The sequence below is a fragment of the Emydura macquarii genome, unplaced genomic scaffold (assembly GCF_026122565.2).
Source record: "Emydura macquarii macquarii isolate MOO-44397 ecotype Brisbane River unplaced genomic scaffold, CSIRO-AGI_Emac_v2 contig_2795, whole genome shotgun sequence".
NCBI classification, from domain to species: domain Eukaryota; kingdom Metazoa; phylum Chordata; order Testudines; family Chelidae; genus Emydura; species Emydura macquarii.
The window spans coordinates 4,621,058-4,643,318 of NW_027132932.1; the positions used below are offsets into that span (position 1 = coordinate 4,621,058).

The following is a 22,261-nucleotide window of genomic DNA, read 5'->3' on the forward strand; positions in this document are numbered from 1 at the left end:
ATTCATGGGCTGCTTATTTTGACATTAAATTTAAATTACATTATGCTTATGCTGCATTTTGGGTTTTCAGTGATTTGCCGTATTGACAACACACACATCTGCATCATAAAAGGGCATATGTAGGTGGAATCAAAAGATTTTGGGCATTGAGGTAGGGTGGGTTTTGGCACCTGAAAAAGTATGGGTGTTGACCTGGGATTGTGAGATAAACATACGAGGTGGCTAGTTATTTCTGCTAAAATAATCAGAAGTTGATAATCCAAATGTCTTGGTTAGGTTTGAATGTCAACATCTGTTTGAGATGATGAATGGGACAGTTGACACTTCTCAGTTTTTGCATCAGGTTGTCAGACTTCGGAAAACTCTTGGTTGGTTTATATTTGACTTAAGTCTAAGGTTTTTTGGAACTGTAAGTAAAACCAAATGATCACTGCATGTGGTGTGCCCCCTTCTATGCCTGATCTACCATGGTTGAGTCTGTTACAGCTTGGCAGCCTGGATCTTTATCTCAAGCTATAGAGATTCATGCTTTCAGCTCTGGCGGTTCCTCGTTCAGTTTCGTAGGGTATCAGCCATGAAATTGGTTGTCATAGACTAGAGAAATTTATTTTTAAAGGACATCTTAAATTTTGGAGCACAATTCCGAGACAAGGTATAGATTTTTCTGCAGAATGCCTGAATGTGTCTCTCTCCTTTTTCAAATTCTACATAAATCTCTCTCCTTCCAGGAAGTCTTTCTCCATTCATCTCATTCTGGAATCTCCATCCTTAGTGGTTTGCAAGGTCTGGCTTGACAAAGCCCTGGCTGGATTGATTTAGTTGGGGTTGGTCCAGGGGGTTTGGACTAGATGATCTCCTGAGGTCCCTTCCAACCCTAATCTTCTGTGATTCATTCCCAATTATTTTGTCTTACCTGCCCTTATTAATCTTGTTTTTTCTTATGTTAAACTTTGTGCAGCATGGACTATATCATTCTTTCATTGCGTAAAGTGATGCATATGCAGTGCTGTGTAGAGAGAGCACATTTGTGATTAAATTTAAAAACAAAAATGGAAGTTTTAGTCTCCATAAATGTAGATTGGGGTTGGAAAATCTTCATGTTTTACTGTTGCGTTTCAGGACAATGGCTTAACTTCCTGCACGCCTTGTAGTGGAAGAAATATTATAGCTCTTATAAGTTGTTGGGGAGGAAGAATTGAAGGGGAGAAATGCGGAAAAAGTATATCATGAGGACAAGACATTTAACAGCAATATTGCAACTTGTGGTTTAATTTCAAAGGGTGACTTTAATGATAAGGTGGCTTAATATTATGTCTGAAATACCTAGGCTACAGAAGACCACAGTTTTAAAACCAAATAATTTTAACTCATCCCTTCAAGGTAGATGTAAAGAATCAACTAAATTAAGTATTTTCAATTAGTTCTTTCTCCTCTTTGTTGATGTTAAAGATCCCATAATTCATGGGAAGAGTTAAGGGATAGTGTTTTTTTTTCCTTGCCCTGTTGTCCTTGGCCAAAACTTACTGTCCTGCCATTTTTATGCAGCATATTGAGCACCTGTTAATTGTTACCTTTCCACCTCAGAAACAGCTGTCTTTCACTGAGATTTCATGGGTAGAGTTTGTAAAGGATCCCTATTAATGAACACTTTTAGGATGTGGCTTGTAAAGTTTTCTTGAATATATTGTTTTTTCTGTGTTGTCAATAGTCGTGACCCGTCCCTTCCCCCTGATTTTCCTACTGGTAAATCTGAATAGAAAACCTTCTGGAAAGTAGATGTTCTTTTGTCTACTGACCTGCTTTTCATGTTAACCAACATAATTATGGCTATGTTTAAGTTATTCTGTTTCCTGCTGTCTTAGGTTTTGAATCAAGTTTGAGTCGTATACCATTAATACAGTGAAAAATCTTGGCTACAGTCCTAAAGTGCATGTCTCATATTGCAAATGCATTTGAGAGTCTCACTAATTGGATTCTTTAGCTTTCTTGGTTTAATATTTTAAGAGCACAGCAAAAACTGAATTTCTTCCTCCATTAGCAGGGTTTAATCATGATTAACTGACATAACAGAGAACACAATTTATCCTGATCTTTACTAACCACTAAATTGTATTCAACATTGTCAGTTACGTTAACTTTTTGTATGGGTGTATGCCAATGTCTGGATGACTGATCAGAATAGGTGCAAATGAGCTAGCTTAAAACATTGGGTTTTTTGTTTTCCTTCTTCCTATCCCCTCTCCTCCACAGGCTGCGGTTCAATAGACATGGATTGCTGCGTGAAGAAGGTTTCTTAACCCCAGACAAATACGACTCTGAGGCTATCGGCTTGTGGCTGCCTTTAGCAAAAAATGTTGTGGGTCTTGATCTAGACACTGCAAAATATATTCTAGCCAACATCGGAGACCACTTCTGCCGACTGGTGATATCTGAAAAGGAGGTCATGTCCACAGTAGAACCACACAGTAAGAGCAGCTCTTCTGATATGTAAAATTTAGGACCTTTCACTCAAACTCTTCAAAATAGGTCTTCATAGTTTCTCTTCTGCATGCAAATTGATTGCATGCATCTGGTGTCACCATTTAAAAATCTTGAACTGTCCAATTTTATTCTTGGTTGTGGGAAGTAATAATACATTTAAACTTGTGGACGTGAATTCTAAGCAACTCTGTACTCTTGGACCCTAATCAGGATTCGGCTCTGCTAAGTTTCATGGTGCATATGAGTCTCATACTCTGAATTGATCTGACCTCTCCTTCCTTTCCAGAAGAATGCTTAAAGTGCAGTTCTGTTATTGAAAGTTATGATGTAAAAATGGTGCCTTTTTCTACTCTATGTATCTGCTGCCTGTGTATATTCAGTCAGATCTGCTAACTTAGTGACAAAATAAGTTTTTATTGCTTTCCCCTTCTTGGTAGCAATGTGGGGCTAACACAGTCCATTGAGATGGCTTTTATTCCTTTTTGTGTATCAAGGGCCTGATCTCGCTTCCGTCAGTTACACCTTTTGAAACCTCACTGAAGGCAAAGAATGAACAGGTGTTGCTGAAGGGATAATTAATCTGCAGAACCCTTATTACTGGTGCAGATGTGCAAGGAGAAAATGACTGTACAAATTTGAGACTACGTTGAGATTACAGGGCTGGCAGCCACAAAAAAACTATTCTTACTTTACCTTAAACTGAGCATATTTTTAAATAGAAACCATGAAAAGACACAAATGGAATCCTATGACATTTTTACATTACTCTTCAGTGTAGAATTGCAGTTCAAGCCATGTAGCTATAATTGTATAGCCAGAGGTGCAGCATGGTTTAAGAGAATGGCTTCTTTGTTTCTCTTTATTTATATGCATATGCATGTGCATACACATACATGAGCCAGGCAAGGTGGTAGTATCCGTATGATTTATTTTTATTGTGCATCTTTGACGGCCTTATTTGCCCTCTGTCCACTAATCAGTCTTCCCAGGGTTTTTTCCTTGCGTTCAAAACCTTGAATAGATTTAAACCTGCCTCTAAAATGCTTCCTCGTCCTCATCCAAATATGGAATTCTCCATATTGGAATTCTCTTCCCTGTGATGTGGCAAGATTAATTCTTGAGCTAATGGCGACTATTTATTTTATACCTAAATATTTTTAAAGTACATTAAATATTTTTAAAGTACATTAACCAAAACCTACAGGACTGCAAGTTAACTCTTTAACTTTGACTAGTCTGTCAATTACCACAGGACAAGTAGCCTGGAAGCGTGCAGTTCGAGGAGTTCGAGAAATGTGTGATGTCTGTGACACCACAATCTTCAACCTTCACTGGGTTTGCCCCAAGTGTGGCTTTGGAGTGTGTGTAGATTGTTACAGGATGAAAAAGAAAAGCATACATGAAGGTAAGAATGTGTAGTGTCCCACTTTCTTAAAAATTACTTAAATTGTTGAACTATTATGTTAATGAGTGGATAAGCTTATTGTAAAGCTCTTGTATTGTGAAATTATTGAAGGACAAAAAAGTGGCTATTCAGAGACTGACGAATAAACAAACACATTAACCAGTCATTTAAAATAATTGTTTGCAGATGGTGCATCTGGTACTTTCTCCTGGCTTAAATGTGTGAAGGGTCAGTTACATGAACCGGAGAACTTAATGCCTACACAGATAATTCCTGGAAAAGGTATTCTAATATTTACTGTGGAAATATATGCAGATAGTACCAAGGGTTCCTTTGATCACCAATATAGGGCCTGATCCAATGCTTGTTGAATGGAAAAGATTCCACGGACATTAGTGGGCACTGGATCTAGTCCAAAATGTTCCCATGTGGACTAGGGTAAAATGATTTGAGTAATAAAGTTGCCCTGCCAGTTTACCAAGAAGCAGTGTTTAAATACTAACTCTGCATTTTGTTTTGCTGTTGTTTGTGTAAAGTACTTAAAATTAAGTAGAGAAGTTACCTTGGTTTCTCTGAAAAGGTTAAATCTAATAAGTTAAACTGATATCATCATCATTTTGGAAATGTTTGTTCTCTTGACTGTCTTGAGTTACGTGGTGTACACACACAGAATTTTTGATAGTCTCTGTTTGATTTTGGTAATATAAACTCATTATGATTCTTCTCATTTAGCTCTCTATGATGTTGGCGACACTGTTCACTCCATAAGAGCAAAATGGGGAATAAAGGCAAATTGTCCTTGTGCGAATAAGCAGTTAAAAGCCCTATCTAAACCAAATCTGAAGGAGGATCCAAAACAGGTATTGCCACTGTCTCGCACTACATACGCACTTTTTCTCAAACTCTGACAGGGACTTTCAAAAGTGCTCCATGGTGGTCTGGCTCTGCTCCCATTAAAGTCTAAGTGGTAACTGATTTCATTGGGTGTGGAATTAGGCCAACACTAATCACTTCTGAAATCCCACTCACGTATCTGTGTAATATTAATGTGTGCATATTCACTGATTCAGCTTTCTTAAATGAACAAGCGAAGTGTTTTAAAATGGTTCACAATAAATAGGCACCTAAACAAGTGTCCAGTTCTTGAAAAGTGATGAGCGCTCTGCAGCTCTGACTGACTGACTGCTAGAGGAAAAAGGAGGATTGTATTGAAGAAGAGATATTTTAAAGAAATTTTTAAAAATAGACTGGAAGGAGGAGGGAATGTGGTGGGGTGTGGAAAGAGTCTAGGAAATTCCTTGAGTCCTGGAGGATTAATGACAAAAGAATGCAACACAGCAGGCTAAATCTAGAGAAAATAAGCAGTTCAGAGGAACATATATTTAGGTTTTATAAGAACTCCAATGTTAAATAAATTCCTAGAAGATATGAAAATGTTTCTTCAAGAATTCTTGTATGCTTTATGAAACTCCAGTAATATGGAGTCTCTAACAAGAATTTTAGACTAACTAGATAATTAAGTCTTAATGGCCATGATCGAAGAGAAATTGGGTGTGGCGATAGGCTTTCCTAGAGTTAAAATATAGCTTCTATTTATGAAATTTAACTATCTTATTATAAACAAAATCCACAAAGCTAGAATCCTTTTTTTAAATTAAATTGAAACTAGACTAAAATGGTATGAAGGACTCTATTGGTAAGTTTTAAACATTTAAAGGCATGTGGGAGTAAATGAAATGCTTCCCTTTGGAAATGCCCTTTAAAAGTTGAGCAGTTGTCAAACTGCATATAAAATATTTAAATGATCACTTTTTTTATTGCTAATTGCACTTTTGAAACAGAATTTTTCCCTTGCATATGCTAGTTGGTTGGGTTGATGCTAGCATCAGTCTTACTTTTTTTTTTTTTTTTTTTTAAATAATCAAAGACCAGCTTCTCAGATGGTGTAAATCAGCATAGTGTCATTGAAATCAATGCATGTGTGGCCTTTGATTTTGATGATGTGGTAGGCAGAAGACCATACGATGGTTTCTGCAAACAGGTAAGTATTAAAGTAGGACAAACTTTGAGCCTACTTAAAAGTAAAATGAACTTCAAAAAAATTATTTTAGCTTTAATGCTATAGGGCAGTGATATTCATTTACATTTTCTGGCAAGCCAGGTAAAGTGTTGTCAGGTGTTTGCACTCTAGTGAAAGCATGTCAGTTGATTGCTTTGTGTTGTATAAGCATCTGATTAAGCGCCTGATTAAAAGTGTACAGCTGTAAGTTTATTTACATTTCAATGTATTTGAGCTAGACTGTGTTGATGCATTTAAAGAGTTTCTAAATGAAATACAGGTGAAATCTGTTTTATCTAAATGGCTTGGGGGGGCAGCCGATAACTTGCCATTTGGCTAAAGGGAAGTGATATTTTTAGCTGCAGTTTCACAGTGGAAACTTTAGTCACTGATTTCAATGATTCTCTGTATTGGGAGTGGAAGTTTTGCACCCAGCTGAAGTGGCAATGTTTGATATTCAGTTAACCAGGAATCCTGATTATCTGAAAAAGCATTGTGTCCCCAGTGTTCACTTGGATATTCAGGAGTTTGGGCCCTGAGGATGGAGAAGTAGCTGCAGGAGACAGGAGCCTCCTTAGTGCAGCCTGAATTGGGGTGAACAGGGGTTGTGGGGGGAGCTGGGGGAGATCCAGGGAAACAGTGTGACACCCCCTTTCCCTCCCCGAGCATTTCCCATCTCTGCCTCTGTCGGCCTGCACCAAGCTCCTGCTCCCATCTGGGGGCTCTGCTGTAAGGAAGGCCCTGCTATTCAGCTCTGGGTCTGCCCTGGGTTCCTGGCAGCTCCAGCCCCCTTGCCCAGCCTTGGCTGCAGCATCCCTGCATTACCTGCCTGAGTCCCTCCCACCTAGGCCCAGTACCTGCCAGATAAAAGGATACTCTACAGCTGGGGAGGGAAAGGGGTCACCTGTCAGGGGAATAGGGGATGAGGCTGCTGTTTTGAGAACCTTCCATTAGACCTTCTGGGCATCTATTCCTTCCTATTCCCCACTGGAGGCTCGACTGTAAAGACACACTCCCTATCCAGCTCACCCAGGCTTCTGGTGTCTTTGGCCCTAGTGCCAGGCAGCCAGCCCCTTTCCCTCCCTGGCAGCAGAAGATACTCCAAGCTGGCAGGTGCTAGGCTGAGGTGCATATGCTCAGAGGTGGAATAGTAGGTGTGTACCAGGGCACTCAGAGGTGGGTCAGCATGGGGCGTTACCACTGGGATAGCGCAGGGGCTGGATCTGCTGGGAGACCAGGGTGGACCTGGAGCTGGGCAGCGGAGCCACCTTTAAAGCAGAATTCCTAAAGGAGAGCAGGACAGAATAGCTGATGTCCAGTGGGCGGGCCAGTTGAACGTTGCTCTAAGGTGTCAGTAACAGAGGCAAAGAAAAATATCAAGTAATAGGGAGAGGAAAGATGATCCAGTGATTAGCTTGCTAGCCCAGGATTTGGGGGGGAGGGCTGGGCTGTATTATCTGTTCCTCCATAGTCTTCCTCTGTGACTTTGGGGAGGACTCTTCGGTATCTTTGGTTTTTATAAATCTTCAATTTGTCTTGCAGAATTTAATCCCCATAGAGAAGTCCACAGTTCAGCATAATTTTGTCCTAAGCCCATTAGCCCCTCGCTGTGATTCTCCTGTAAAACCAACACTTGGAAGTAAACCAGTCTCTTCCGTAAATACTTCTCCTTCCTTAAGTTGGCTGACTAACCTAACAAGTGGAAACGTGAATAAAGAAAATAAAGGTAAATTTCATATATGAAAAGCAAACTTTCACTGCTACTAACTAATTGAAAATGTACAACATCAGACTAAGCAGTGGAACAGGGCGGGGGATATGATATGGTGGCTAGCTACTGGTATAAGAGTTTCATAAACCAAGTACTGAAGACTCATTGTGTACTGTGGAAGTGACTTTCTTACTTTTGGAGATTTATGGTAATTTTTTTAAAAATGTGTAACCACCTAAGTAAGTCACTTTTGAAAATAGGACTTAAGCTCTTAAGTCACTTAGGCATTTTTGATAATTTTACCCATGACATTGGGTTTTTCAAAACTACTTAAGCGCAGTAGGTACCTAACTTGCTTAGACACTCATGAAAATCCACCCACTAGGTAGACTGTATTACTCTCCAACAATACAGTAGAAGGAAGTAATGAAGACTTTTGAGGAAAATCTGAAGAATAAATAAAAATGTGCCCATTCAAATATTGTGCCAGTTTGGGTTCTGCCTTTTGGGAAGAGAACAGATCCCCACCCCACCCCAAAAAAGGGGGAAACGGAAGATGCAATGCCTGATGTCTTAAAGCTATCAAACTGTGCAAGTCTCAAGAGTCTAATGATCTCATTACTAACTTCAGCCATTGGCCATGAGCAAAATATTTGATACTGGACTTGTTTACATTTCACCCACAGAGTTTTGTCTGTATGTCACTAGTTTAGTGTATCTTGGTTTTTAAGTGTAAACTGTCTAAGGGGGAAATGTCTCATCCAAAGAGGGAGAGTAATTTTTTTAATGAATATTGTTGAAATATAGTGCAACTCGGTCAGAGATGTTTTAAATTGACTGTTGGCCATCTTCATAAGTTACTCTCTTTTTAATTTATATTAAACACAGTGCTTCAAACTCCAGAATGCACCTGCCTTTGTTCAAAACCAAAATCATTATTTCAATTTCAGTGGAGTTTTTTCTTTCCATTTCAGATAAACTCTTCACATCCACCTTAAAGAATGAAAACAAACCTCTTCTGTCTCCCCCCACTTTCACTAAACCCACTACAGCCCTGCAGACATTCAACAGTGCAATATTAACACCTGTGAGCAACAACAACACAGGTTTCTTGAGGAATCTGCTAAACTCTTCTGGAGGAAAGGTATACAAAGATTTTTATAGTGCCTTTTCCTTACTATGGTTTAAAGCCAAACTGCTGGAAGTGTATAGTGAATATTAACTATTTCACCAGGCATGTGCCAAATAAAATACACAGCCATCAAAATGTTTAGTTGGGGAAGGCAGATTCATTGTCTGGCTTCTGTCAGAGGCATCCATGTGGAGGCAACTAGTAATAGCCTACGTAGAGTAGTGCCGCAAGCTGTCAGCTACAAGGGGCTTACAGCCATCTGCTGCAGCCCATAAACATGGAAGGATGAATCCAGAACACCTAGCAGATGCACTTCCCTGATAGCCTGCAGGAGGGCTCCTAAAGGATCCCCAGCTACAGTTTAAAGCTGCATTCTCCATCAGGTGATATTTTTCCCCCCAGGTGTCTGGATTATAAATTGTTTCACTCTTGCTGCAGGTGTGAAGTAAATCCAAAGTGTGACTGATTTTGAAATAGTGGGGGAAACATTACCCTGGCTTTCACCACTGCAATCTCATTGATTTCAGATCACTAATTTAAATATAATCCCAAGTAGGAGCCATGCTCCATATTCTTCAGTGGGTTTGCACAGGTGTAAATAACAGTAAGTCTCTCTACAGTATCTTCATATAAAGCTTTGTCCCTTAATTAAGATAAGCTAGTTTATAACAGTGATGAATTTCTAGGGAAAAGTCAATTATAGGGAGGAGATAATTGTATCCCTAATATAATATAAATGTGGGGTGAAGTGACAAGGAAGCAGTTGGTGGCAAAAATATCTAGTAGGGAGTGTTGGATGACTTATTAAAACATACACAGAGCAAATGGCATCTTGACATGGGTGTAACAGAAGCATATATTAACCTCTGCATTCTCTTCTCCCTCTTCAATTCAGACAGAAAGTGGGCTCAAGAGCACTCCCAAACTCCTTGATGACATTTTTGCCTCCTTGGTGCAAAGTAAAACTGCCACAGATTTGCCTAAGAAACCTCAAGGATTAACTATAAAACCTACCATATTGGGCTTTGATACTCCCCACTATTGGTTATGTGATAACCGCTTGCTGTGTCTTCAGGATCCCAACAATGCAAGTAACTGGAATGTCTTTAGAGAATGCTGGAAACAGGGACAGGTATTTTTCTCAAGATATTTTGTTTGTTTTCTGCACACTCACATTATCCTTCATTGCGAGTGAATGGGAGGCTAATACAGACTATGTAGATTTTTATAATGGCCCTTATCACAGAGGTATCTGAGCACTAGTCAACAGAAAGGATCTTCTGAATACAGAAGGGATGTTCTCTACTGGCAGATCCTACAGCCAGACGTTTAGCCTTGGTTCTGAGATTGTCATTTCCAGTTAGTAATGCAATGCATGGCATGCTGTTGTGCCAGAGCACCACCATGGAGTATGTCTAGTGGTTAGAGCAGTGTGGGAATAGGACTTCAAACTGTTTTTCTTAGCTTTGCTACTGACAAATGGTGAGGTCACAGAATCACTCTAATTTCATTTAATTATCTATGTAGAGAGGGATGATTACCCAAATTGCCTCCCTTATGTGAATGTTTAATTAGTTCATTAGTGCTGTGAGCTCCTTTTGTAGAAGGGGCTAAGCTGTAGAAAGTTCTACTACTGTGCATTTTAATACCTCTTGTTGGGATGCACTGGTGGTTCCTGTTGTGACTCTGGCTTTTTGTACCAGATGGAGGCTGTCCATTACAACTTTTGTTCAATTACAAGGGCAGGACAGCACGGCAGTTGCCTCTAAAACTATGTAGACCTTTGGGAGTGGAAAATGCACTCTTAATTCCCACACTGTCCTGTTCATAAGTTGGGAGTTGACACCCAAAGTCACTTATGAAAAACTGCTCACTTAGTGGCAGTTATCTCAGTCACTGCCTTGTGAACAAGTTTTGTTTTATTTTTTTTGTCTTCTAAACAGAACACACTCTTTTCAGTTGAGAGTTAAAATTTAGTGTGAAAGATTTGCTTCTCCTGTTTTCTAGGGAATGAATACACTTGAAGATTTTGTAAATTGTCGTTTCTAAAGCTTAACTTCTGAAAGTATAGTATATGAACGAATGAACAGTTTTGTTACTAGTGATTTGTCCTTTATTTCCCTCCAGTATGGATACAATTTCAAACTACAAAGCAGCTTTTATTGTGAAATGTAGAAACTACATAAATCTAGCATGGCAAAAATGCGTTTTAAATCTTAACATTTTCCATGTAAAAAGGCTTTAATTTTCTCTAATTCATATCTGTCTTTGTAGCCTGTGATGGTGTCCGGAGTACATCACAAACTAAATGCAGAGCTTTGGAAACCAGAATCCTTCAGGAAGGAGTTTGGCCAACAGGAAGTGGATCTGGTTAATTGCAGAACCAATGAAATTATCACAGGAGCTACAGTAGGAGATTTCTGGGATGGATTTGAAGATATTCCAAGTATGCAATGTGAAGTCACTTTTATTCTATTGTTTTGGATAATGGATACTAAGAAATATGACAAACAGAAGAAAATATCCTGCTTTCTATTTTTATATCTGCTTTACTCCAGAATGGCAGACTTTTATCTGTGACATCTCTGTAATGGGAATCTGCTGTTCTGCCTGGCTCGGAAAAGGCTGGGAAACCCAGCAGTTCCAAGTTTTGGAGTTTGTCAAATGGGTTATCTTCCCCATAATCCAGTGCAGCATGTCTGTCGGTGCTTTTTGCAGGTGTCCCTGTGAAATGCACAGACATTGTTCCTAGTCCTCTGCACTAGGAGGAAGATATTTCCTCAAATAGTCTCCTTTTGAGGGCTCTTTCTTTTTTGTCTCTTTCTGGCAGAGAGAGGGTCTTTGGAGGAACACTTTGAGGAAGTTTGAGGACTCCTCTAGCCTAATGTACATCCTTCAACTGCTTTACCAATTGAGTGGAATCTGGATGATGACACACAAATGTCAATGCTAACAAGGTGGCTGAATTGGCTTTTTGAACCCCTAGATCAATTTTTATTCCACCTGTTGCACTTCTAATTGGAATTACTTATGTGAGAAGTGCAAGCCATAGGCTTTAATGGCTAACTTTTAATTTTACAGTGTTCCATAAGGATAAAGTTGTCCTATGACTTCATCCTGAGTTGATACCAGAAGTGGTATCTTGAATTCCTCATGAATCAGACTATCTCCAGGTGTTCTTCCTAAAACCTTCTTCTCACCTGGGGGAAACTAGACTTTATACATTAGATGTTAGGTGTGTGCTGGAGTCTTCTATTTTTGCAGTCTGAACAGGACTAAAACAATTTAGAAAGCCATCTACACTTTTAGTACCTGTAATCAGTGTAAAGGGAATGCATTTCCACTCAGTACATCTAAAGTGCAATAGGCCGGGCATTGTTATATCTCTCTCTCTATCTCTCTCTGTGGCATCTAGAGCTGAGGCTTGCTTTGGGAGGACAGTTATGCATTACTTGATAAACTAGAATGCCTCAGAAGAGAATTTTGCTGTTTGCAGGTTCCCACAAGTGGAAACATAGAGGCCATGTCAAAGAGAAAACGGTTAATTCCCATAGTTAGTGTGGTTCTTAGTGGGGAAAATGCAGAATCTATCTACCTCCCCCCTCATCTGCAGAGTTTGACTCTGTCTGAACACTGGCACTTGGGGAGAAGAAACTTAAGCAGTGGGAGCTGGACAGCCCATTTCTAACCTCTGCTCCAAGTGTATGACACTGGGAGAGGTTGCTGAGAGGCCACAGTGGCCACTGATTTCCTGAAGTTAAATTGCAGCTGGGGTAGGATGAATTGGGAGGACACATCCCATTTCTGGAAGAACCAGTTACAATCGTAAGAAATTGCTTTTTCTGGAACACAAGTCTGACAAATTTTTGACAGAGTCATGGGAAAACAGAGAGCCCTGGTTTTGCATTGTGGCTACAGTGTGCTTGTAACTTGAGACCAGATACCTTTGGATGGATTCTTTATTGTATAAGTTACAAGAAACTGATACCTGTGAACTCTTAATGTCAGGCCGTCTTAAAACGGAAGAAGGGGAGCCAATGGTGTTGAAGCTTAAGGACTGGCCTCCAGGAGAAGACTTCAGAGACATGATGCCTTCTCGGTATGAACTTGTGAAAAAACTATTCTTCGCATGGTTGATGCACCAAAGAGATCCTAGAACTCACAAATTCTGTTGGACTTTGAATCATCTGTTTCAACTCTGATGAGCAGTGAACTGTGGTTTATGCATAAACTTCAACTGTTTTTGAGAGATGCTTGGCATGGTCGGGTGTCAGAGAAATGTGGTTTTTTTTTTTTGGTTTGTTTTTTCTGTAGGTGCTCATGATTATAGGTTGCATTTGCATTTAAATTAACCCTTTGGTGCTGCTGTTTGATAAAGTTTAGGTTTTAAAAAAAAAATCCATAATATTGCTCTTGGTCTTTTGATTCTGTCAAAGCATACTTTTGCCAAGTTTAAACTCTGGGCCAGATTTGACCCATGCCTGGCCTAACTTACATACCATACTTAGTGACAATAGAGATAATTGGACAATGAGTTGACATAAGGGGCTTCATTAATATAATAATTAATATATCTTAACTTCACATATCTACTACATTCCCATTTCTTACCTAGCTGTTTGTTCTCCTATTTCCCCCTTAGATTTACTGAGTTATGTGCATTGATGAAAGAATTTCTCTCTCTTGGATGGGAAGAAAATGTTGTTGGTTGCAGTAATTTTAACAAATCTGCCCCTTGAATATTTTATACTGTTGCCTAATAGTAATGGAGTTGTATTACCTGTAGGTTTGATGACCTGATGAATAATATTCCATTGCCAGAGTACACTAGAAGAGATGGCAAACTCAACCTTGCCTCCAGACTTCCCAGCTATTTTGTTCGACCAGATTTAGGTCCTAAAATGTACAATGCATATGGTAAGTAATCCTGTTAATCCTGTAACTCAGACTTTCCATGTATTCTAGTAAACATTAACTTCAGAATTGATTACAAATCTTGTAATCATAGACAATGAGATTAGTCACCATGTCAATTCAAATTTGGTTTGGATCTTTTTTAAGATTCTTTTGCAAGAACTTGCATTGCTCAGATGAGTTACTGTCAATATCCATCAGCTGATCTTAGTTTGTATTTAAGCTAGTCAGTTCTGTCCTTAGTTCCCTGGTACCTCCGTGCATTCGCTTCACTGTCCTTTTAATGGCACATCTGCCTGTTCTCTTTGTTACTTTGCTGCAGCTCTTCATGGATAATTACTTGTTCTACTGCTCAATCTTTCTGGAACACTTCTTTGAGCCATAGCCTCCCTTTTTTAATCTCTCCCTGAACCCTTCTTTTGATGCCTATCCACACATCAACTTGAACAGTGTTAAAACAGCTCTCAGGCATGGTTCTTTCAGAGCCAGGCGTGACAAATTTTTCATTATGATGGTTGTTAGCAGCCTTCTTAAGTAATGGGAATAGGGACTGTTTCTGAGATTCAGGTTGGCCTAAATGGCTATAGAAAGTGAAACCCTGTCCTATTAATTCTTGAGGATGACTTCTGTACATTGTAGCCATGTTAGGCATGAAGGCAAAGAGTTGCAATATGATAAGCTGTAAGCATATTTTGAAAATGTATTTTTCACAATAATAAGTCGATAGTGGGGTGCAGGTTTTGGCTTCTGACTGTTAATATGATTACAGTATCTGTGGTTTTTCAAACATATTGAAAACACTGCTTTTCAAATACCACTGCTTCTTACAGTATGTATTTCTTTATTGACCTATTAATGTTACATATATTTAAATTTTCTAGGTTTAATTACACCAGAGGATAGAAAGTATGGCACAACAAACCTTCATTTAGATGTGTCTGATGCAGCTAATGTTATGGTGTATGTGGGTATACCGAAAGGGCAAGTCAGTCAAGAAGAAGGTAAAACTTTCGCTCATTGAGATCATCCATGTGTAATCAGGAGCAAAGCCCTTCAGTGTAATTACACCTGTTCGCTCTTTGTTCTGTAACAGAAGTGCTTAAAACTATACAAGATGATGATTCTGATGAGTTGACAATTAAGCGTTTCATAGAAAGTCGAGAGAAACCTGGAGCTTTGTGGCACATTTATGCTGCAAAAGATACAGAGAAGATCCGGGAATTCCTTAAAAAGGTAGGTTAACATTATGCTTTGAAACAAACATATACATGAGGAACAGAAATTTGATAATATAGGGCTCTTCAATTTAGCAGACAAAAACCTAACAAGATCCAGTGGCTGGAAGTGGAAGCCAGACAAATGAAGGTTAGAAAGAAGTGCAAATTAGAATTCCCTTTCATGTAGAATTTTGGTGTTTTGAAATTTAAATTTTGGTTTAGTTTTGATTTGATTTGGAATATAAACCAAACACTTGGAAACTTTCCGCAAAAGGGAATGGAGCCTGGGATCTGGGGCAGTCCACCTGCTGGGTGCTCTGAATCTATAGTCCCCTGGGAGCCCTGGTGCCCCCAGCTCCAAGGCAGTTGGCCAGTGAGCAGGACAGGTGAGCTTGCAGGAATGCAGGCAAGTTTTGAAACTTTCCTGGGTTCTGTAGAACTTCATAAAAATCAAACTTTCTCAGTAAAATAGTAGGATTTTCTTAGTGTCAAATTCTGATGAAAAACTACCAAAGTCTAGTAATTCAACTTTGGAACAATTTAATGAGGATTATGGTGGATTATTCATTACTGGGAATTTTTTTAATTGACTGGATATTATTCTAAGATATGGTCTCGTTCAACCACAGCTATTAGACTTGATTCAGTAATTAATTCAGGGAAATCCTATAGCCTGTGTTTATGCATATGGTCAAATTAGATCACAACTTTCCTTTCTGGCCTTAAAAGGATGGTGATTGAGTCAGTCAAGTGATTGGAAAGTGTTATGTCTTGGGGAAAAGACCTTGGAAGAGTGAAACTTCCAAATTATGGTGATGGTTCTAGGCTCTTCTCTTTGACAAACTGCTGATAAAACTATGCACTGTCTTATTTGTTCATAAGAGATGTGAATGTGGGGACTATTGTGAACTGTCTGGATCTGTGACAGACTTGTTGGTAGGGATCAGAAGGCTGGTAAGTTTAAGGGATGTTTATGGCAAATAAGTACACTGCTTCTACGTGGGAAGTTAATACATCAACTTTGTTTCAGATGACCTTAGAAAATACTTAAGTACGTTGCTCTACCTTAAATATTTATATTGGAAGACCAGGAGATAGCAAGATATTATGTACTGTAATCTACTTTACTAGTACAAAACCTCTAAGCCCAATGCTGCCCTGGCATTGTTCAAGTCACTTCGCCCCTTTGCTTCCTCCGTCTGTATATCAGAGATACTTGTCCTTTTCCCAGGAAGATCATTAGTAAATGCCTTCAAAGTGCCATGAGTACCAAATGTTTTGTGTTATTAAACAGACTATGGTAATAACCTTTAGAGCTGTTAAAGTACTGGAGGATGAAACCTCAAAGTTTTCATTTAGTATTTATAGCTAGTACTGTAATTGAACACAAGTCAACTATTCAATGGTCTCACTTTGTCTATCGAATACAACAAAATGCACATTGATACAGTATCTAACATCTTTTTAGATAGTCACTGTCATATTGTGATTATTTTTTTCAGGTCTCAGAAGAACAAGGCCAGGAGAACCCTGTCGATCACGATCCAATTCATGATCAGAGTTGGTACTTGGACCGATCTTTGAGAAAACGTCTTCATCAAGAATATGGAGTTCAAGGCTGGGCTATCGTACAGTTTCTAGGAGATGTAGTTTTCATTCCAGCAGGAGCACCGCATCAGGCAAGGACCAATGACACTATTATTGATTGATAATTTCAGAGTTCTAGACAGGTGACTGAGATCTTTGTTCTCTTTCAGGTTCATAACTTATACAGTTGTATTAAAGTAGCAGAAGATTTTGTTTCTCCGGAACATGTCAAACATTGCTTTTGGCTCACTCAAGAGTTCAGATATCTGTCACATACTCATACGAACCATGAAGATAAACTACAGGTAATGTATCAAGTTTTAGTTTAAAAAAAAATTTAAACTATACATGTATAGGAGGTCAGTAGTAACTGCACATCAAGGTTGTGTTGAGTTGCACTTAAAACCATTCTGTTGCATGTGTGTGAGTCTTAAATCAAATTCTGAAGAATAACTCTTCAGAAGTAATTGAATTTTCTGTATAACTTTTAGTAAAACCTTTCCTGAATTTTGTGGAGGAAACTTTTTAAAATTTTGCAAGCTCTCATTTCTTAGCTTTTGTGTAGCTAAAGAACCTGGGAAATTTCCATAACTCAAGAATTTTAACTCTGACTTATGGTTGGTAGACTGCACAGCCCAAGACAACTCTGAAAATCAGTTGTTGTTCAACCCCATCTGCAATCCTTTCATCCATTGCCTTCTCAGTCTCAACTATTTGCCCTCCACCAGCCACAGTCTGTTTAGCCTTAACTCTGGCCATACCTACAATACACTTTTGGGTTCAGATGTGCAGATTCAGTTCAGTAGTTTATAGATAACTAGGTAAGCCACAATATAGAATAGTCATTAACATGGATCACCCAGTCACTTGTGATACTTAAGAAAATCTCACTGTAGCCATTTATATCTGTTGCCATACCTCACTTAATTGCACACACAAATCCAAAGCCACATACAGAAGTACGTAGAATGGACTTTTAATAATGTCACCAATCTTCAGTTAATTATTGAAGCTCTGAACATACAGTCAGTAAACATGGTTGGAGTTCATGGATGCTTTAGTTTGGAAAAATTCAAAGTTTTTTCACTCTACAGGAATCTAAATGTAGAATCTTCCAGTGATTAGATAAATGCTTTAGCTTTGTCTCTTTAAGTGGCTGACTTCTTGTTTCCTTCTAGGTGAAGAATGTCATATACCATGCTGTTAAAGATGCAGTTGGGATACTGAGAGCTAATGAATCTAGCCTTAGCAAACCAAGTGGAAAGCCTTAACCATGCACTATGAAACTGAAAAATATTGGCAGCAGTTTAAACTGTTACATCAGGACCTCTGGATGCTGAGATTTATGAATGTTACCTCATCTTCCTTTCAGTAGTACCAGGGGTCACGGTACTTTGTCCTATGTATTCGTCTGTTTACAAACCTGAGATGTATATGTAGTAATATTAACAGACTGTGGCATACCATGAATGCTCACTTGCAATAGAACTTTATAAGGAGAAACTCTCCAAGCTGTACAAAAATACCTCCTATAGATCTTACTCTGGAAAATATGTACACTGGAAATTTCCAAATTCACTTGAAAAATGTTGACATCATGTAAAGCTCGTCAATTTTTGTAATTTGGGATGGGGAAGAGGCAGAAGGAAGTATGAAGTTTTGATTTAATAGCCAACTTAAATGTAAGTACTGAGAATGCAGTTCTTATGTTTTTACATTAACATAGAACTAGCATTGAATATAGTATTAAACTAGTGTATATTGACACAAGGATGGGGATTAACCATCTTCAGTTAAAAGTATTTAAATTTCTAAATGTTAAATGAAAAGGGCATTTTTCATTAAAAGTTCCCCTATTGAAACTTTGATTTCCAGCTTAACCTGGTATTTGCACTTTTTTCTAACTCTGGGTTCAAATAGTGAATAGCCTACATATAGCACTTTTCTGTTTTAGAGGGTCTTTCCCAACCTCTCTTCTGACCCTCTAAACTATCCTGCTACAATGCTAAGTTAAAAACAAAAAAGCATCCTAATGCAAGGTGTTTCTGTTTAGAAACTACTACTTTGTGCTCAGAGAAGGGATCTGAACTAAAACCCTGCATTTAATAGCACTTTTACAATCTTGCTTTACTGAAGTTTGGTTAGACTACTCTTATTCCAGTACTGTTACTCTGACTCTGCATTAGAACGAGATCTGAATTCTGTCTGTCCCACTCTAGACCATGGCAGTAGTTTTCAAGGCTGTATTTAAAAGACCCTGTAAGCCTGCAACTATGTCTACACAGCAAAGAAGAATCTGCAGCTGGCCCATGCCAGCCACTTCTGGCTCGCAGGGCTTGGGCTGCAGTGTTTCATTGTTGTGTAGATTTGGGCTCAGGCTATCAGTTGCTTGATCCCTTTTCTTCCATGTCGCCTTACAGCTACCCAGCCTCACTGTTCATAATGCTTCTCCACTAAGGTTCTCACGGTTTTGTCCAATAATTCCTTCATTTCTCTTACTTTAAACCCTGCATCTTCTGCCAACAGGTTTTATTTGGTGGTATAAAAATATGGAACGAATACCAAACATCACCCTGATCACTATTTCTACATTGGATCCCTTTTCCCTACCTGTTTTGATCTCACATTATAAACTCTTTTGGTATAGGAGCTACACAATACAACACTTAAACTTTCTTCAGGTGCTTGTCACTGTATATATTCCAGTCTTGGTGCACATGCACCCTGTGCACTGAAGTGATCATGAAATGAGATAGTGAGTCTAAGGAGGGAGAGCAGCATGCTAAAAATAGACATTAAAAATCTTTTCAAACTCAAACAGTTAGTTTTTTCTCACCATATGACCTTAAGGGAAAAGAGTTCAGGAGGGCTGGCACTTTTCACAGTCCTGGTCTACACACTCAGCAAAATTCAGTGGCAGTCAAAGGGAGACACTCAAGCTACACAGAGTAGCTTGTGTATCTCCGTTGACTTCCTAACTTCTAAATAATGTGGCATCCCCCTATGAAGTGCTGATGGGAAATGCCCTCCTGGCAATGCAGTTAATCTTTTTGTGGGGGTGGATTAATGTTGTTGACTTCCAGATCAATTGAGTGGGTCATCCACTGCCCCTCAGTTGATCCAGTGGTGCCAACAGTGCCCACAGAGCCCCAACAGTAAACTAGCTTCCTATAGAGGAATACAAGAAGAAATCAATGTGGCTCCATCAGGACCTCTTCAATGACTTGAAAATTAAAAATGTATTTTACAGAAACTGTGTCATGCAGTTAGTAAATGTAGGGGCTGGTGCTAGGTTGCATCTGACAACTGCATTGTGATACTAACCTGCCACTATGAATCTCAAACTTCCCAATTCCTAGGAAAATTGCCACACAAAATTAGGCATCCTGAAGCTCAAGAGCAGCAAGCCAGTTGTGTTCTAATGTGGGGGGAATTATAGTGAAGGTTACATATGGACACTGATATCAGAGTTGTTGAAGCTTCAAAGGTACAGAATGGGTCTGAGGCTGCCTTTGGACAGCTTTGGAAGCACTCAGAATAGAATCCTCTTCTGTGGCTGCTGAAGAAGCAGTGACTTGCAAGAAAGGTCCCTGCTAGCTGATGGAATAGGGATAGTTGGGCAGGAAGAATGGACAGGAAATAGATATGATCCCACAATGCTTAGGTTCCATTTGTTCATAGCTATTGCTTCCCAAGGTTTGGCAGTGGGAGAACCTGTCTGCAATGGAATTGGGAAGGTCATAACTGTAACACTGCCAGGGTCAAACTGACTGCTTGCCCAAAACTGATGAGTGGTTGGTTGAAATTGGAACCAGCATGCTGCCTTCTTTGAGACTTATCTTCCTGGAGAAGTCCTGCTATCTGACTGAATGCTATGACTGCCAGGAATACTGCTGGTATGGTTGATCTCCATAATGACAGTGTTTTAGTGCTGGGGTATAAACTCCCAATGAATGTAAAGTAGTTCAAGTGTCTTTAAAAGAATGCAAGGTCATCTTTTTTCTCAGAAAAACTGACAAACACGTAAGTCCTCCTATGCTTCATTGGACTCCACAAGCTCTGCCAGAGTTCTGTAACCATGGTGCTCGTCAGTGTTCTAGCCCATAACCCTAGAGAAGACATCATCCACATCCAGTCCTGATTGTAGTGCCCTTTTTGCCACTAGCCCATCTTCCACATTGTAAGCTTTTTTAAACTCTTCCTTGAAGGATTCTGTTTTTTTATCCAGAAATTTTGACATAGCCTTCCACCTTACAAAATCCATGCCCTCTGTTCGGAGGCACCAGTCAAGTGCAAGAGGTGGATTAGGTTGGTACTACCCCATAGAGGCACTAGAGGGTATGTGCACCAACAGGTACCAAGCAGTTTTCTGGCTTTTTGGGGTGTTGGTCATATGCACACTTCAAGATGTATTCCAGTGAACAGTTACAGTACAGGTAAGTAATACTTTTTGTAGAACTATTAAGCTTCTCTTCCTTTACAGGTGTTACACAGACTGCCTAAGGCCTGCTTTTATCAGGAGTTACAAGCATCTATGCATTATAAAGAAAATTTATTTTCTACCTCAAGGCAGCCATACACTCCTAGTTCAGACAGGCTCCTAGAGGGCAATAAATAAGCAGGCAGAAGGATGACTGCTGCCATAATTTGATTTTAAAGTAAGGAGGAGGGGTGTTAGGAGGAAGAATTTATATTCACTCTCAAGCCAGAGGGGAAGAGTATTCATTACAGCCCATCATGAACTTTCACAAGTGTTCATATACAAGGAATGTTTAGAGAGCTTCCTTCATCCATTTCTTGAACTAACTGGAGTAGCAGTCCTCCCTGGAAGTAGGCTTCCTCCTTTTACCCAAGCAGCAGCCCAACATCTCAAGAAAAATTAGCATGCTGTACTGACAAAGGGCTTTGTGTAAGAAAACATGCTTCAGTAACATGTTAAAATTGAACAATAGCAGCATGGAGGCTAGCTACAGGTTAAAGCAGCGAACTATTACACTGGCGGTCAAGTTATTTTCTCTGCAGCACAGTTTATGCAACGAAGGAAAAATAGCTACGGTAGGAAAGGGTTGCATGGATTAGTCTATTTGTAAAATGCTTGATCTTTGGATGAAAGATGATAGAAACAGAGCTTAAAGAAAATTAACTGCTGTGGAGTAAACTGAACATTGAACAAAACTTCCCTCTCTTCTCTTACCAGCTTGAATACATGCGCGCGCCATTAGAGCGGACTCTTAAAATAAAATGCAAGCATTAAACCAGAAGATTATTAAAATCCATTTGTAGTGTTTCAGAAAAGTATACAGATGATTAAATATTTAGGGTTTTTTGGTAGCAGCCTAAGCTAATACAAGTGCTTTGTAAGATTTATATCTGAAAATACATTACACCATTTCAATTTCATGATTACATAGGCTATTTGCAAAAGGTTAACAAAAAAAAGATATAACTTTTATAGACCAATCCCAAAGAAAAATGTATATTACAGGAAGTATTTTCACAAACAAAGTTTTACATTCTATAGGAGGGACAGAACATCCCAGAGCAAAAAAAGTCAACCTGTACATGTGAGCTTAACATCTAGCTACGGAGCGTAGCTAACCGTGACTGCATGGCTTCAATATCTTCCTCCTCTTCCTCGTCTACACCAGCAGCCCCCATGGATTCAGGTTCTGGAAGAGCATCTGTAACTTTGCTAGGTGCCTTACCCAACGCCCCTGCAAACAAGCAAGATAAAGTCCATAAACATTATCAATCA

General features: G+C 39.2%; 2 protein-coding genes across 3 annotated transcripts in view; one reads left to right on the forward strand and one right to left on the reverse strand.

The window, feature by feature from the left end:
- Positions 1-18,688, forward strand: part of KDM3A (lysine demethylase 3A) — a 38,895-nt gene extending 20,207 nt beyond the window's left edge. The window contains exons 12-26 of the mRNA XM_067567690.1: positions 2,251-2,465; positions 3,734-3,886; positions 4,073-4,168; positions 4,619-4,746; positions 7,488-7,671; positions 8,631-8,800; positions 9,684-9,920; positions 11,063-11,234; positions 12,797-12,887; positions 13,575-13,705; positions 14,584-14,703; positions 14,796-14,935; positions 16,422-16,598; positions 16,677-16,811; positions 17,685-18,688. Coding sequence (XP_067423791.1) covers positions 2,251-2,465; positions 3,734-3,886; positions 4,073-4,168; positions 4,619-4,746; positions 7,488-7,671; positions 8,631-8,800; positions 9,684-9,920; positions 11,063-11,234; positions 12,797-12,887; positions 13,575-13,705; positions 14,584-14,703; positions 14,796-14,935; positions 16,422-16,598; positions 16,677-16,811; positions 17,685-17,777 — 2,242 coding nt within the window. The 3' untranslated portion in view covers positions 17,778-18,688. The remainder of the gene's footprint in view (positions 1-2,250; positions 2,466-3,733; positions 3,887-4,072; positions 4,169-4,618; positions 4,747-7,487; positions 7,672-8,630; positions 8,801-9,683; positions 9,921-11,062; positions 11,235-12,796; positions 12,888-13,574; positions 13,706-14,583; positions 14,704-14,795; positions 14,936-16,421; positions 16,599-16,676; positions 16,812-17,684) is intronic.
- Positions 18,689-19,238: 550 nt separating this feature from the next.
- LOC137166095 (charged multivesicular body protein 3) overlaps positions 19,239-22,261 on the reverse strand; it is a 50,821-nt gene continuing 47,798 nt past the window's right edge. For both annotated transcript variants that reach the window (XM_067567695.1, XM_067567694.1), the window contains one exon: positions 19,239-22,220. In XM_067567695.1, coding sequence (XP_067423796.1) covers positions 22,084-22,220 — 137 coding nt within the window. In that variant the 3' untranslated portion in view covers positions 19,239-22,083. The remainder of the gene's footprint in view (positions 22,221-22,261) is intronic.